This window comes from Camelus ferus, chromosome 30, assembly GCF_009834535.1.
Source record: "Camelus ferus isolate YT-003-E chromosome 30, BCGSAC_Cfer_1.0, whole genome shotgun sequence".
Lineage (NCBI taxonomy): Eukaryota > Metazoa > Chordata > Mammalia > Artiodactyla > Camelidae > Camelus > Camelus ferus.
In genome coordinates this window covers 25,377,777-25,395,287 of record NC_045725.1, presented here as the reverse complement: position 1 = coordinate 25,395,287, position 17,511 = coordinate 25,377,777, and the positions used below count along the sequence as shown (strand labels likewise).

Below are 17,511 nucleotides of genomic sequence, written 5' to 3'. Positions count from 1 at the left end.
AATCCTGCACAAATGGTCTTTTCTTTTTAGAATTCCGGGGGCATTTGTCACTTTTTATAGTCAACATTTATTGCAAGAGGGGACACATTCGATCTGAGCACACCATAGGGACAGGAAAAGGGCTGCGCTGAATATTCGGTTCAGGGACGCTATAATGGATTGAAAACAAATGTACATGACATTGAGGGGGAAAATGGACTTAATAAGAAAACCATTTGAGGCATGTACAGCTTACTTGATAAAATTACATTTTGAGGTGGGGTCTAAAGTGGAAAGAACTGGAGGAAAGTTCCATGTCTTCCTGCAAGGTCTCTCATTTCATTATATATTTTTATGTAGCTGAGAGTCATTCTAGTTCGTCCCTGGTCTTGTCTTCCCCAAGACGTAAGGGAAGCAAAGGATGCAGCAAGAGCTGGTGGGCAGGAGGAAGACAGAGAACGGGGCAGTCATTCTTCTTGCTCCTTTCTGTTCTACACCGTACCCTCCAAAAAAGCATTTACATCCAGGAATGCTTTTATGAATGGATACCTTGGTTCTATTTCAAAGTAATAACTCTAACTTCATGGGGAAAAGTAAGTCATGAAGTTCAATAACATTTCATTGTCAACAGCAGAAAAAGAAATTCAACATTGAACCTTCGGAGCATGAAGAAAGTTGAGCCAATTTACAGTGGAGCCAGAGAAGAGAGGAGGGAGGGACTGTCACCAAATCTTCAGTACTGTCCTCTTTCAGTAGTGAATTAAAGTGTGAGCCTGTGACACAGGTAACTTCTCAGGCCAGCTTTGAAAATTGTTGTAGCTTATCAGCTATCTGCAGTAACTAAACCCACGGACTTCGAAAAAAAAAAAAATCCCGGTCATGACAGCATGAGCACTTAAAGAACTTTAATTACATTTTCTAACAGCTTTGAGTTCCTTTCCCTTTCCCACTATCACAGAAGACAAAGAGACCAGTTTCTCCAACACTCATAAAATCCCTTTATTGGCTACTGTGAAAGCCCCTGTGCGTTTTAACTGCCTGGTGGTCAGACACCCAAAAGCTTGTGAGTCGGTTAGAATTCCGTGCCAGAGTTGTCTCACCAACCAAAAGACCAGGTGGGCATTCTAGCAAAAGTGAAAGTGAAGTTTTTAATAAGAGCTGAACTTCCCCATGAGGTGCTGCCCGTCAACTACTAGAAGTCTGCAATTCCCTGTCCCACACTCCCAAAATTTCAATAAGTTCTGAAAACAAAGGTTTTCTCATAAGCTGGTGGCACGCTCCTGACAACCAAGCCTGACACTTACGGGCTACTTAGCATCTTTGCTCATCTGTTTCTTGCAAATATTGTACATTTTGTGGCAGAAATATTAAGATGTGGACTTTCAGGGGGCCGTTCCAGCCTCTATCAGTGGAGTTCCATAAAATACAGTATGTGCAAAATATTATCTTTCTAAAATCAAAAAAAAAATCAGAGTTTGAAGAAAATATTTGTCCCACAGAGTTTAGCTTAAGGAACTGTGTTTCTACAGTAGCCTGAACGTGTGCCCAAGTTTCACCAGTGCCAGGAAAAGTTCTGAGGAGCTCACGTACCATGGTGTCTTTAGTCTTTCAGGGAAGTGAGAATGTCTAGAACGTTCTGTATCCCAGTGAAGGAAGGCAAAGCTTTGGGAATAAAATCCTCCACATCCTCCTTATAGGAATTTTCTTGGTGGAAGACTGTATTCCTGCCCCAAACCCCAAACAGTCTGACAGATAATGAACACATATTTTTCCTCTAAGGTGATTCATTTTCGTTAAAAGCACTGTCTTTTATGGGGTTGGAAGAGAGGGAACAACAACAAAAGGATTGGAAAGAGTGTCTATTAGTGTGAGTGCCAGCTGTTCCTTGATTCAGCAATATTAACAATTTACCATATTTAGAAAGTGATTCTCTGGATGCAGAGTTTGGCTTAACCTGGGCTCTGCCACTTAAGGAGAACAGAACTTGCCCAAGAAAATGATGTTTCGAGTTTTGTTGTGCCTGATGATGTAAATAAATGGGTGGTCAGCATTGAATTCATCCTTGTGTTGTAGGATTCGTGATCCTGGCACCTCTATGGAATCCCCACCATCTTCAGTTACTTCTAAGCACACTCTGTGAATAACATTTGAGAGGGCTACTCCCTTGGCCTCTGACATTCCAGAGAAATCAGATGTATCCTCATTAAAAATAGTTTTCAGCCCTAGGTTTTCCAGACTAGCCTTGGGATCAATCATCTTTTCCACCTTAAATTTTGGAATGGAGAGTTTGACTTTGGCATTGGCCATGGTGCTGGGGTTGGTCCACTGCAAGAGTGTCTCTGAGTTGAGTTGTTTTTCAACCTGAAGGACAAAAAGGAGAGGAAATTACCTTTTTTTAATTTCCAATCGTAAAAGATCCTGCTTGTTTTAAAACATAAAATGTCATCATGAGCCCAGTCTCAAAGCAGCACAGACGGACCATCAAAGATGCAATCAGCCTTGCAGTTCTGCTCTGTGACTAGGTTCTCTTAAAAATGGTCCACGCAGCCACCTAGCATCGTTCTCCTCCACTCACTCTACCACATTGGTCCCTTTGCTCTAAAATGTATGAGGCCATCTCTTTTAAACTACAGAGCAGCACTGTAGAAATGAATGCATGGATTATGATGTTACATGGATAATAGTGGAGTAAGTAAAAAATCAGAAGGGCTTTATGCAAAATATTTATTGAATGCTTGTTTTACTTTCTCTACTAGGAAATCCAGAATATTTGTATCCTTGGAATGGCATCAAATTTAATAAGCCAAATAAAAGCTTAAGGTGCTCCTTCTCAAATGAGACTTTGAACTGTCTAGGATCCTTCTTTTAGATCAGAGGTGATGAATGTGTCCATTTCAGTTGGTTATTTTAAAAATGAAAGAGATGCGATGATGCATAAAATGATTTAGTCATAAAATTCTTCACTGAGCAAATCTTAAATTGCTCCTTGCCCTTCCAATCACCCCACCGGCTAGAGGAGAAACACGCATACAACAGAGAATGATAACACCTTGACTGTTATATCTGGGGCAGTCCTGCACCACAGTTACTCAGATGAAGCCTATAAAAATCAGGGCGATGACAAGGTCACAAGCTGGCCACAAGTTTTCTTTTTTCTTTTTTTAATGGAGGAAGGAACCATTAGATTCTCTTGCTAATCTATGATAAGTCTTTTTTCAATGGAAACTCTTTCATTTAAGACAAATTATGAGTGTTATGGGTAACTAGAATTTTTGAGCCAAAAAGCATATCCTTTTGCCCACTTACTACCTGGCAGTGAGAAGATAGGAGAAAATTCATCCATATATCAAAAAGGTCATTTAGAAGAGGGAAAAAGCTTTTTTTTCAAATTTATCCCCCCAGAATGTATATGTTGAAGTCCTAATCCACAGTGCCTTGGAATATGACCTTATTTGGAAATAGGATTCTTGTAGATATAATTAGTTAAGATGCAGTCATTAGGGTGGGCCCTAACCCAATATGACTGGTGTCCTTTTTATAAGAAGGGAAAATCTGGACACAGATAAAGACATGCATTCACACTGCAGGAAAAGAATGAGACCAAGGCATGAAGTGGGAGAAAAAAAGAGAGAGAAGAGTGACTCAAAGAAGAATGAAGATGGGAGTTATAATTCAGCTAATAAAGTGATGGATAAAACATAATGAGAACTAAAGAAGCAGACAGGATGGGGACCACGTTAGATCATCCCCTGGAAAGTCAGGGAGTAAGGGAGGCATGACTGGAGATGAGGCAGGTGATCTGTGGGTCCCTCAAGAGCCGCTCCTTTCTGGCCAAGGTCTTCGACCGGCAGAGTGGGTGAGGGAGAGCCAGGAGGGGAGAGGCTGCAGGAGACCAGCGGGCCCTGGGCTGCACGGGGCTGCCAGAGCAGAGGGGAAGCTGGAAAGACACTTCCAATCTGCTGAGATCTCTGCTGTTACTTAAACCCCGTGCCTCTACCGGCATAGAAGTGTAATACAATCTCAGACATGTGTATGCATTAAAAGAACTTTTCAAAGTCCACAGAATGTGCAACTCGGAGCCCGACCCCCTAAAGTCAACTGTGGACCTGAGCGAAAAATCTGTCAGCATTGGCTGGTCAACTGTAACACACACACCACACTAACGCAAGATGCAAACAACCGTGGCGTCAGCCTGCGGTTAAGAACACAGATTCCAACCACCTTCCAGGGCTCACATTCCGATTCCACCTCCCACCCACGGCTTCTGTGACCACGGACCAGTTACCTAGCCCTCTGTGCCTTGCCCCCTCACTGGTAAACCCGAGTGCGGTAAGAGTGGCTAACTCCGACTGCGCACGTGGGCAAGGCACAGTTCCTGGCGCATTGTGAGTGCCAGATAAATAAATACTAGCTGTTTTAATATTAAGGAAAAAGGTCCCAAAAGAACCATGAAAGCTTTGGAGACGACTAGCCAAATGGCCCGTAAGGAGGGCTGCCGGGAACCCCGCCTCAGCCGCACACAGCCCCGCCCGCGCGTCTCCAAGGCTCCGGGGCACCTGCGTGCTCAACACCCGCTCCCTCCTCACCTGCTCCAGCCCCGTGGACCCATCCTCCACATCCTTGGGCAGCAGGATGAGCATGCTGAGGTGCTTGTTTTGAAAGGGAAGCTCTATGACCTTACAGTTAATACCGTCAATGTGGCCCATACAGAACGTGGCCTCCGTATTCATCATCTGCACTGGTTTGGTGTCCGTCTGTAAAAGGAGAAGAAATTTGCTCTGCTTGCTTTTCACACACACACCACACTCACACACTCACTCACACACACACACACACACACAAATCTATACATGTATATATACACAAACAACTATACACACATATACATCAATTTGTTCTTTTTTTTAATACACCAATTTGTTCTTGATATAATTTCAGATCATTATGGCTTGAAGCTGCAGCCACGGGGACCCACGCCATCTGAGACTGTCCTGTCAAGAGTTTATGACTTCTTTTGAAAACCTATTCGTGTGCTTTATAATTATAGGAACTGTACATAATGTAATACTGTATTTGCATATATAAAACATTAAAAATAAGACAGGATGACTGGAAATATAGGCAAACTTCAACTTCATCTTTATAGATGCCTGTAATTACAAGGTCTTTAAACCATGCCTGGCAGAACGCACTTGAAAGTAAACCCTAGTGCTAGCCCACACATCCATTCACACAGCTCAAGCACAGTTCTGAGCCTGCGCTCTTAACACAACTCAGATCTCATCAAATGAGACCAAATCAAACCATCATATAGATTCCTGGGGCTTCCTCTAAGGTCCTCTAAGGAAATGGGTCAATTTTCTAGTCTCGGTTCTTTAGTTTCATTTATAGAAGAGGCACTTTACCGATTTATATGAATTATTTTTGATGTGGGATATGGCCTCATTATTCACTCAATAGTATTTATAAGGCTTCCCTGCAATACAGGTTTCTAATTCTTCCCCATGTCGACTCCCAGCGTGGCGGATGAATAAGCTATACTTTTTTCTTCACAGCCACCAAGTACCTACCTCAAAGCATCTTATAAATAAAATATTGGAACCACTGACTTCACAATTAACAGGTGCGAAATGAGATCACAGAGGACCTTATTAACCTAGAGCAGGATTCCCACACAGTCAGCATCTCATGATGATCCAAAGGCCTCTGATGCTGGGATTCAGTTTGTTTCTCTTCTCTTCTCTTCTCTTCCTTTCTTACTAATGGTCCCAAATACATGTAGCTATTTTCCTGTTGGTAATTTAGCTCCACCCACTGTGTTATAAGTTCTATAAGATCTCACTTAGTCAGACCCTGAGGACATTCTGGAAAAAGTGTAAGAGGCTCTGGATTATGGTTCTTTTTCTATACTCGCCTCCCAGCTGTTCATCTCAGGAAAAGCACACTACCTTATGTTCACAGGTAGTGAACGTTAATTTTAATGTTAATTTTTCTCAGCGGAGTGAATTCCTACAGTCCCTTGGGTTGCTATAATTTTACGGATCTATAGTTGGAATCCTTTGAAAGCTACATGCAGCTCGCATACCTTGTTGACTCTGAAAGGGCATTCTTTGGTTTCTGATTCAGGAAATTTCTTCATCCACTTTCCAACAAAGTAGGCAGCATTAACCACAAGGATTTTGGTCTGGTCATTTACGCTGTTGTCAGCTAAAATGTTCTCGAAGCGGCCTGCAAACAATTTTAGGAAACCACAAATTGTACAGCGTTATTCTTCCAAACCACAGCTCATGGGCACATGCATGTCCACTCCCTGGGCATTTAATACTGAGCCCACCATGTAAGGTCTGGTAGGCCAAACCAGCTCATTTCAGAAGGACCCCTTTCTCTCCTTCTATCTTGCCACAATCAGACTTATCAAAGAGACCTAAGGAGGAGAAAGAGGGAGAAAAGGGAAGGAAAAGAAAGGAAGAGGAGGAAAAAGAAAAACACAAGCTACCACTGTTGAATGCCTATGCTGTCCCAGACTATGGCTAGACATCGCATATGCATTTCTCCCCACTTTACAGATCAGCAAACTAAGACTTGGTGTTAAATCACTTGCCCAAGGGTGATTCAGGATTCAAAGCTGGGTCTTTGTGACTCCAAAACCTGTGCTCAGGAAGGAAAATGTGAGAGCACTTACTTCCCACCTGGTCTGTGCTTGGTACTGGCACGTGTCTTACCCACTTCTCTCAGGATGATGCTTTGGGGCAAAGATCATTATCCCCATTTTATAATTGAGGAAACTGAGGCTCAAAGAGGTGAAGTGGCTTTCCTGGGTCACTCAGCTGTGAAGCGTGTCTGATGCCAGGACAGCGCTCTCCTCTTCCCGCCTCCCCAAATCGCACCGTGGCTACATCAAGGTCAGTAGTCACCACCTTAGGCTCCAGAACAACTAACTACCTTCGACCAAAAACCCCCAGTGGAAACAGCTCAAAGGTGATAATCCCTTAACAAAATTAAGTCCTCGCCTTTGAGGAGCACTGACTTTTTCCGCAAAGGATTTTCATTTACCTAATCTCTCTCCATCTTCGCCCCAGGGCTCAGGCCAGTTCATGGGCCTGTGACTCTGTGTGAAGAACCTCCAGGGGTTTCATGCTCTGCTGCTACCATCTTACAGTTCTTAACACAGTTTTTAATAAAGGGCCCTTCATTTTCATTTTGCACTGGGACCCGCAAATGATGTGACCGGGCCCGCCAGCACTATATGATGTGTTGAACAGGTAATAGTGTCACTGAAGAAGTAGGAGGGGGAGGGCTAGAAAGAGGCTGTGCTTCAACTTGAACCTCAAGCTTCTGATTTCAAATTCAGAAGTCCTTTCACTCAACTACCTTCTCCAGTCAAAACCTTAAATTTACACAGAATGGAGGATGTACCTTGGAGAGAAACTGTAATTATCTAACAATTTTAAAGACAAAACTGTTGCACAGAAATTTAAATAGGAGCTGCTTTTTGCTTATACTTTTTAGAATTATGCCTAAACTGGTATTACTTAGACCAGATTTTTCTTTACATATAAAGCCAAAGAAACTTCATTTTAATAACAAATACATATGTATGTATACATTTGTGTGTGTACATATGTTTCTATGGCTACCATATATTATTTGTTCATATACATTATCTAATTTGATCCTCACAACCACCATGTGAAAATTAAATTATGTGAAAGATAACATATCCCCCATTTTACAGTTTGGTAAACTGAGGCTCCATATCCAAATACCTCAGTTAATAAGTGGCAGTGTCTGGATTTGAATCTAGGTCTTGCATGACTCCCAGACCGTGTTCTTTCCAGGCCCCCACTCAGTGAAGAGCCTGGGCTCCATCACTCCTGAGCCAGTGCAGCAAGAGGACCGCACTGGCCTTCCTCACAGGGAGTCAGCGTCTCTTGCCACAGAAGTAGAGCTCTCCTTAGACTTGGGCCACTGCAGTGGCACCTGAAAACCCAGTTTGTTCTTTCACAATCAGGTGCTGTGTCACAAGAGGTCCCTCCCTATACAAATATGCCCCCGGGAAGGAGCACATGAACACTGATTTGCACCCCAAACTCATCTTGGCCTCAATTCCTTTCTAGCAAGAAGGACAACTCACAGAGAATTTTAGTGGAGGGAGGAGTCGGGGAAGGGAGAGGCCTGGGGGAAGCACTGAGCCAGACGCAGGGCCAGGTAGAGGCTGCAGAAGAGACCTCGGGGCTATCAGGGGACCGACTGGGACAGCAAGTCATGAGAACCAAAACAAGTTTCCACCGTGGTTTGTTTTGTTTTGCTTTTTCTATATGTGTACTTGATTGCCTAAGACCGTCTGCCTTTTTTCCACCATAAATTTGTATAATTTTTGAGCTGAAAGTGGCCTCAGGGATTATCAAGTCATAGTCCAAGCCCTTCATTTCCAGATTGAAAAACCAGCCTGGAACTTGCCCAAAGCCATACTTCATCAGGGACACAGCTAAGACTCCAGGAGGGCACGTGGCAGCTCGCTGGAGAGCAAGCTCGCACGGCGAGGCAGACTAAAACTGAAGCACCCGGAACCTCTGCCAAGTGATGACATGATGCAGGAAATGCCCAGAAATCCAAGTGGTTGGAATGGCTCGACGGGCAAGAATTTAGCTTGTTACCGAAAACAGCCAAGGAATTCCCCAGACGTTCAATTTTATAACTTAGCAGAAAGATGCCTGAGAAGACACGGTCTGTTTACTTAGTGGAGTTATAGCAGAATACGTAAAAGATACTTGCCGTCTGTGAGTTCCTTAACTGAGTTGTTGATCTGACTTTTTGTTTCTTCCAATTTATCTTTGAAATCAACGGTCTCCATCTCCTTTCCATAGGGTCTCTTCGTAGAGCTGATGAACTCCTGAAAAACACCCAGTTCACAAAATCACAACATCCGTGAGGCCTGTCGTCAGAGCACGGCACTGTTACACAACTCTAACAGAAGGACTTCTGAACATCCATTACCATGAATACTCCTTCAAAATCTATAACCCGATATAAATCGAAACCTCATATAAAAATCAATGAATTTTCTTTGTATTAATGGTTCATATATTCAATTCCAAGACAATATCAATTATTAAATGCCTCCATCAATTTAGTATCAGTTTGGGGGGAAAAAAGAAACACCATGCTAAATGCACAAAACAATTATAATATAGATTCCAATTCCAGAAACGTTAAAATATAAATATATATAAAACGTAAGTATACATATATACTTACATATGTATGTCTTAGGATAAAAGAAATGTACCAAAAAAAGAACTGTGTGAGAAGAAAAATCTTACCACTGAAATAACGATTCTGTGCTTGCTACTCAAAGTGTGGTCCAAGGACCAAAAGCCGCAGCATCACCTGGGACCTTGTTAAAAATGTAGAATCTCAAGTCCCATCTCAGACCTACTGAATCAGAATCCGCATTCTTAACAAGATTCCCAAGTGATTCATCTACACAGTAAAGTTGGAAATACAGTGCTTTACAGAACAGAGCGGTGCTTCTAATTGTAATGCTTGTTAAAAATGCAAAACCCTAAATCCTGTCCCTGGCGATCTTGAGTCAAGTGATCTGAGGATAGCAATTTGCACTTTTTACAAACACCCGGGTAGTTCTGACACAGGTGGCCCTCCTCAGACCACCCTGTTTGTATTGTTACTAGTAAATTGGTAGATGATACACAACCAACAGGAGCAACGGAAAGCAACGGAAATCTCCCCTTCAGATTTGGAAAGCTTGAAATTCTGGCCATCCAAACACAGATTGAACCAACACCGCATTACTAAAGAAGAGAATGAACATCTATATAGTCGAGGATGTTGGCTATGTGTTTCAAATACAGATTTTTAAAACCTATTATGATATACTCTGGGATCAAGCTATGGGCATCACCGTGTTCTTTATATGATTCCTTCAAGAAATAGCTGAAATTATCACAGCTACCTTATATAGATACCCACATGACCAGCCTCGTCCAATAAACAGAACCCATTTGTGACTGATGAAAACCGTTAATTCATACAGTTACTATTTGTCTTCTTGATTCTGAGAAACATCAGGAGAACACTGTGCGCATAAACAAATGAGGTAAAGAACTTAAAGTGTGGTCCCAGGCCACACGCCCTGCTGTTTAAGGAGAAAGAGGTTTAAATCCTGAGCTGTCTTGCATCTTTAGAGATACATTTATTACAGAGTTAATAACCCCATTTTCCATTTCTCTCAGGGAGGAAGCTAAGAGGAAGGGTGGGATCCTGCAAGTGTTTGAGAAGGAAAAGGAAGCTCACAGCTTCCCTATATTTTAAGCTATATTATGTGACTGCAGTTGATTCCTCCTCTATTTAACCTCTCCACTAGGACTAATTTATTTTAAATAAATCATAAATGAGCATCCTAGGAATTAATTTCATGGGAAAAAAGGTTGTTGGTCTAAGCATGAGAAAATGCCACTCCTGGTAAACAGTCAAATCTCTCTAATTGCTTTGAACCACTTACTGTGGAAGGATTCAGAGATTTGTCCACGTACAGCCGTTTGATTAATTTCAGTGAGTAAAAGGAACTAAGTTTGTTGACATCCGATGTTACTGTCTGAAATCCAAAGGGCACATCTTTGACATTTTCAAAATGAAGGACCTGTGAAGAGAGGAAAACCCATGACCCGTGAAGCATCGCCTCTTCCCGCTGCAATGGACACATGGTCATGGTCAGCCTCCTGGGGCTTCATCCTGAGCATCGATTGTTCCCGGAAAGCAAGGCTTCTCCACCTCAGCAGCACTGATGTATCAGCCTGGACAATTCTGTGTTGTAGGTGGGCTTTCCTGAGTATCCTCGCCTACTGGGTGCCAGAAACGCTCCTTCCTCCATTTGTGACAACAAAAATGTCTTCAAACATTGCCCAGTGTCCCGGAGAAGGCTGGGGTAGGGAAGGGGGAAAACTGTCCCCAGCTGAGAAACCCTGCCATAAAGGGCACTCTGCTCTTGAATTAACTCTAAGGAAAATGAGCCCTTTCTTCAGAATGATGCCTCCCTGCCCTTTTCCAAACTTGGAAAAGAGGGAAGTTGAGTTCTGATTTCTATCCAATTTAGAGACAAGAAGAAAGAGATTAATTCCAAAGAGACAATCACTAGGCAGGAATCAGATTCCAGGATAGAGGTGTCTCTAGCCAGGGTCTATCTAGTCCCCTCCGTTGCTCTAACAACTGCCAAATGGCTGATGCATCACTGAATGTAGGCAGCTGCCGGAGATGGGGGGTTGCCCAGGAGGGCTACAGTCAGATAGCCTGCCTTTGAATCCCAGCCTGTACCTACTAGAAATGCAATCCTGCTCAACAGTTCAGAACCTCACCTTCCCCTCTGTAAAATGGACTGAGGATACCTACTCTTCTGAGTTGCTATGAGGCATACAGACATTATATGCAGCACACCTAAAATATCATATGGATTCAAAACGTTAATAATTATTCTTACAGTAATGTTCTAAGCCACATAAAACTAGGATGTTATCTCCTGGGGGCTTAAATCCTTTTATTTTGTTCGTAACTTTTCCATTGTGCCAATCAATAGCCCAGAGTCCTCTCTGTTTCATCGAGCCCAAAACATGATGACAGGATAAGGTGATTCTCTCCTCATTCCTCACTCATAATAACCGTGTGCTGATGCCACACCTCAGGTAACATCACTAAACGGGCACACTGTACAGATGAGTCACACAGCCTCAGTATCGAAGGGACAAATGGGCTGGTCTGAGGCCGTGCCTAACTCTCATGCCTAATGACAGGCAAAAGGACCAGAAAATTAAAGAACCCAAGTGACTACCGCAGGCGAACAACTGCATGTCCTGAAAAGACCTTCGTTATTATTACTGAGGAACAGACTCCCTGCCAGGAAGTCGTCTTTCTGTCCCCTCTCTAATGGGAGATGAGAAATGAGGAATGAGAGATGGCATAAGGATTGGGAGTTGAAAGAGGAGGACAGATGAGAAGATACAGCTCCTCTTCCCACAAAGGAAGTTTCCTTGTCAAGTCCCAGTCAATTGCAAGTGTAAATTCTTCAACTTGACCCAAATTACATTCTGTGGGCCACGCTTTTGGGGGATTTATGGGTATAAGAAGATACCCCCTTTTTAAATGCTTATGACCTCACAGCAAGAAAGAATCCGTTGAACTAGAATGATCAAAGAATAATAATGGAATGGAATTAGAAGGGCTTCCACTTACTATCTAAAGGTAACTGGTTGGGGATGGGGGTGAAATGGGTAAAGGGGTTCTGAAGGTGCTAACTTCCATTTATAAAATAAGTCATGAGGATGTAATGCACAGCATGGGGACTATACTTAAGAATACTGTATTGCATATTTGCAAGTTGCTAAGGGAGTAGATCTTAAAAGTTCTCAACACAAGAAAAAAATTTTTGACACAACATTGTAAAATGACTTTAACTCAATAAAAAAAAAAAGTTTAAAAAAAAAAAAAGAAAAGAAAAAGAAAGCCCAAATATGAAACAAACCAAATAAAACATGATTTAGTGAAAAAAAGAAAAGAAAAAAAATTTCTAACTCTGTATGGTGATGGCTATTAACTAGATGTGATGTGATGGTCATTTTGTGATATATACAAATATTGATCATTATATGGTACACCTGAAACTAATATGTTATATGTCATTTATACCTCAATTTTTAAGAATCATAAAATAAAAGTAAATAAGGACTTAAAATGTTAACAACCTGGAAAATCATCTCATCTGAGGGTCTAAGAATTTTACAAAGACAGTCAACCATAGCCAAAAAGAAACTCTCAAAATTTTTATTTATATGTGTACACATGTATATACATACACCTATAAGCATATGTGTGTGTGTGTAAAACATCGTCTTAGTCCATTCTTCTCAGATGGGACTCTCAAGCCCCAGGGAGTATTGTCAAAAATAAGCACAGCCCATCTTATTTATCCTTGTTACTTAAAGGCAGATCATTTTAAATGTTATTTCTATATTGAAATCAGCATGGATATATTTCATCTATCCCACAGGGATCTAGAACAGGGTAGAACACATTATAGACTAGAATGCAGCTGAGCCTGCATCTTACTAGAAAGCATGATGCCGCAAGTGACTTCTGTGCATCAGAGAGGGGTACGGGGTTACACTCTTGCTGGTCGGGGTGTCTGCAGGAGAACATCTGATAAACATCATCTTGATGGATGCTTAACAACTAAACAGGCAGAAAGATGTCAGGCGACTTGCCAAAGACCACCTGTTAGTGGAGAACGTGTGATCACCTAGTGGATCCCCAGGTTTTCTAGCACAACATAGTGTCTGTTTTAAACAGGCACTATGGGCTGCAGGACAGATAAGGAGCCTTCACATTTAGAGCCAGATGAAGTGAGTGAGAGAAATGCGCCATCCTGAGCAGTTCTGACTGCAGAGCCTCCTTCCTCTCTCCCTGGGCGCTGCCTACGTGTTCTAATAAGTCTGCTCCCACTCAAAGCAGAAACCAGGTGTGTGGGTCTTACCTGACCAATTTCGTTCGCCGTGTCACCTTTGGCACCTACTTGGGCAAGTGACAGAGACGTGGAGAGACAGATTGGAGAGAAGAGAACATTGCCCGCTGGCTCCTTTTCACACAGTTGTTTGAACAGGTCAACTGCAAATGCTGAATTTGCCAGTTGCAGGGCGTCCATTGTGGGCCTGGAACAAAGAACAAGGGTGAGGTTATTTCTAAAGCATCTTTAATGTGTTCTCAACTGCACTCTGCCAAGGCAATAAAAATTGTAGTCAAACAAAGTAATGGTCTTGGGTAGAAAAGAGGAAGGAATTTTCAGTAATTTTCAAGCCAGTGGTGAAAAAAACATCTGAGCGAATGTCCTAAGGTCTGAACGTCCAGCGTGCGAGGTCCTCTGTGTGTACGGCTCTGCCCAAAATCTCCAAATTCGGGTTCACTTGGCTACAATGGCTATTTTTGGGAGCCCAGTGGTCATGCCTCTTCCTCTGCATGCGGTCAGAACAATTGACAGCACTGATCAAAATCCAAGGGTTTTATTTATCCATATTGTTTTAGTTAGGATTTAGGTTCAACCATACAAAATTGAATTTTTTGTAGATCAAAAATAGTCAAATCACAGCAGTTTTGAGTGGTTCAAGTTAACATTTAGTATGTGTTATGGGCTGCACTGTGTCCCCTCCTCAAAAGATATGTTGAAGTCCCACCCTTGAGTACCTATGAATGTGACCTTATTTGGGAATAGGGTCTATGCAGACTTAATCAAGTTGAGATCTTCAGCGTGGTCCTAATCTGATACGATTGGTGTCCTTATAAAAACAGGGGGAAAGACATAAAGACGGACATGCACAGAGGGAAGATGATGTGAAAACACGCAGGGAGAAGGCCATGTGACCACAGAAGCAGAGATTATTGGAGTGATGCTTCCAAGAGCCAAGAACACCAAGGATCACGGGCAACGCTAGAAGCAAGAGAAAGGCATGGAACAGTTTCTCCCCTAGAGCTTGCAGGGAGAGCCCGGCTCTGCCAGCACCTTGATTTCAGACTTCTGGCCTCCAGAATTGTGGGAGTATAAATTTCTACTGTTTTAAGCCACCCAATTTGTGGTTCTTTACTACAACAGCCCTAGGATACTAATACAATAAGTAATGCCTTCGTAGGGCACCAGGCACCTTGCAGTGTTTAACAAACAATAACTGCTATTGTTTCTGTGGTTAGTACATGACCTACTATGTGGAAGATACTACACAACGTGTTGTAAGGATCACCTGAGTTCTCTGCCCCACCCACTTCTCTGAGTTTCCCATCTCTTTGGGAAGATATGTAGACAAATGCGTGGAATCAGGGCTTCCTGTGCCATGTGAGCAGCAGAACAAGGAACATGGGAGGTAAAGGAAAAAGAGAGAGAGGGCAGCTTCAGCTGAAAATATGGAGCCTGGTAAAGTGGCCACAGCAGCGGTGAGCCTCTGCTCCTGTCTGAGAACCTGCATTCTGATGCACAGCTTCTCCAGGTGGTGTCCATAGACACCTGGTGGTCCCTAAGACCCTTCCAGTGGGCCCATGAGGTCAAAATGCTTCATGATAATACTTAGACACTATTTGCCTTTCACTCTCAATCTCTCACAAATACACAGTGTTTTCCAGAGGCTGGATGATGTGTCTGCTTCCTTGGAAGCAGACCAGCACGAGGTGAGCAGAGGGCAAGGAGACAGGAACAGAAATGTGGGGCGTTTCGACCAGTATGTCCACCACAGGGAAATTAAAAGAACCGTCTCTAAAGGTTTGGGGAATCCCAAACAGGCTTTCAGGACAAGACTTTCAGAACAAGAAATCTGGCTTATCTCCAGCTGCAAATTTTACACTGATAATGCTGAGTTCATCTATGACTAAAATTCGACACCAGCTATTTCTCCACCAAATAGAAAAGCCTAAATGAGCTATTTCTTCAACAAATAGAGAAGCTTAAACCCAAATCCCCGTGAACTTCTCAAAACTTCAACAACTCAAGGCCTACCCACACTAATAATAATATGAAAACATACCAACTGTGCTTTAAAAACACCAGTAGTTCTTCCCAGCATGTATTTCCAACCACCCAAGAGGAGAAATTAGAATAATTTTGCATAGTTCACAACAAAATTTAAAGTCTGATTTCCTTTGTGTCTTTAAGGCCTTGGAGTTATCTCCTGAGGGAGTTGACTGCAAACACTTAAAAGTGGATCCAAGAGGGTAAGGAAATGCCATTTCATTCCACAGAGGTATTATTTATTCATTCATTATAACACTTTGAGATTCATTTCACCTAATGGCTCCACGTGAGTACAAGATCATTGTGGCTTTTAGTACAGCTAATTACACAATATGATGAACACTGTGTTGCAATTCAAGGCTTAGATTCAGTCCCTGTCGGAAAATGTAAATCAAAGGCACACCTGACATCTGAGGTGTCCATAGCAGCAAATGATCACCAGCTAAGTAATCAATCAAATACTGTATAGTAAATCTGATTGGTTACTTAGTGGCAATTTGTTCCAAGTGACCTAAAAACACTGTCAAGCTGATCTGGTTTCAGGCAGTTCAAGGGATGATTTTGGCCACGGGCAATTGCCACCTTGCTGTGCGGCAACACAAAGCATTTAAACAAATCTCAGCAACTTTAGCGCTACATTCCCAGGAAAATGGGTCAGGTTCCTGCACAGACCATTTTGCATGAGCAAATGCTATAAAAATTACAGGTTCAAAAATAGAGATTAGCAATTCTTAAATAGTAAATTTACATGTCTAATGACGTGTTCAGTGCTAAAATCTCTGCAGATCTTTTTTCATTTGATTATCACATTGTTACAGAAATAACTTCCTTCATTTTCATAAAAACCTTCTAATGAAAATAACAAATAAAGAGAATTTTATTTACAGCTCCAATGTAGAAACCTCTACATCTTTTAGTCACTTAAAGGTTTAAAAGGCACTTTTATTTGAATCAGGGAAACATGAGATGGAAGTTTAGGTAGTAATACAAATGCAACACACAAGCAACAAAGAGTTGTAAGAATTTAATTGTAAAGTTGCCTGTTTTGTTTTTTTTTAAATTTGCAGTATGTCCTAAAGTCACAAACTTTTAAAGTGGGACAAGATCTTGGAATGGATCTAGTCTGGCCCCACCTCTTCATTTTACAGATGAGGAAAGGGAGGCCAACAGCGATGAAGTGATTCTCCCAGGCCACCCACGCGGGGAGTGAGAGTGGTAAAACCAGACCTAGCACTCACTTCTGTGTCCCAGCCCGGGAGTTCCGGCCACACCTTGTCACCCTCCTTCTCAGCAGTTGCGTCTTTGTTGGCATTTGTTCTCTCAGGGGTCTTTAGAGTTCCAAAAATCCTATGTGTCCTGATTACTCTTTTAGAAATAATAAGATACCTTACGTGTTTTCTTTTTTCTTTCTTACATTTTTTTTCATCAACATAGAACTTTTGTCCTGATTTTCCTACTTGAAGAACGTCTTGTTCTCATTCTGCCATTTATGTTGCAAATTTTTAATATTATATTGCTTTCATTTAATTATTAACTGAGTACCTGATAACGTGTGTCAGGCACTGAGCTAGATATTAAGAAATCCAAGGTGAACACAGAATGGTCCCTGCCTCCAAGGAGCATGGCATGTGTTGTTGGCGTGCTGAGTGTCTTGATGAGGGGCAAAGTTATGGTGCTGCCCCGAGGGGAGACAGCACACTCACAGTAGGATTCTCAGTGAGGTTTTTTATCTGTAGACCATTCGGGTGAGATAAAGGCCCTTTTGGGGAGCCGGTCCTTAGGTAATGCCTTGAGAAATTTTGCCTATTACAACAGCTATAATGAAATGTCTAAAAACACAGCCTCTGCTGTTCACTTTCTAAACTCACAAGGAAAAAAGTCAGAGGCAGATTAAGAAAACAGGAGATTATGCAGCTTCTGTCATGTGAAGGAATATCAGGAGGATTAATGAAGTGATGAAATAAGCAAACGCACAT

At 42.1% G+C, this 17,511-nt stretch overlaps 1 protein-coding gene across 3 annotated transcripts in view; it reads right to left on the bottom strand.

Annotated features, from left to right (window-relative positions):
- Positions 1-869: 869 nt before the first annotated feature.
- SERPINB5 (serpin family B member 5) overlaps positions 870-17,511 on the bottom strand; it is a 51,813-nt gene continuing 35,171 nt past the window's right edge. For 2 of the 3 annotated variants that reach the window (XM_006182788.3, XM_032470579.1), the window contains 6 exons: positions 13,520-13,694; positions 10,502-10,639; positions 8,755-8,872; positions 6,065-6,207; positions 4,566-4,733; positions 1,948-2,340 (listed from right to left, as the gene is read on the bottom strand). In XM_006182788.3, the coding sequence (XP_006182850.1) occupies positions 1,948-2,340; positions 4,566-4,733; positions 6,065-6,207; positions 8,755-8,872; positions 10,502-10,639; positions 13,520-13,687 (1,128 nt within the window). In that variant the 5' untranslated portion in view covers positions 13,688-13,694. Of the gene's footprint in view, positions 2,341-4,565; positions 4,734-6,064; positions 6,208-8,754; positions 8,873-10,501; positions 10,640-13,519; positions 13,695-17,511 lie in introns of all 3 variants that reach the window. The other variant, XM_014557698.2, reaches the window with a different exon arrangement.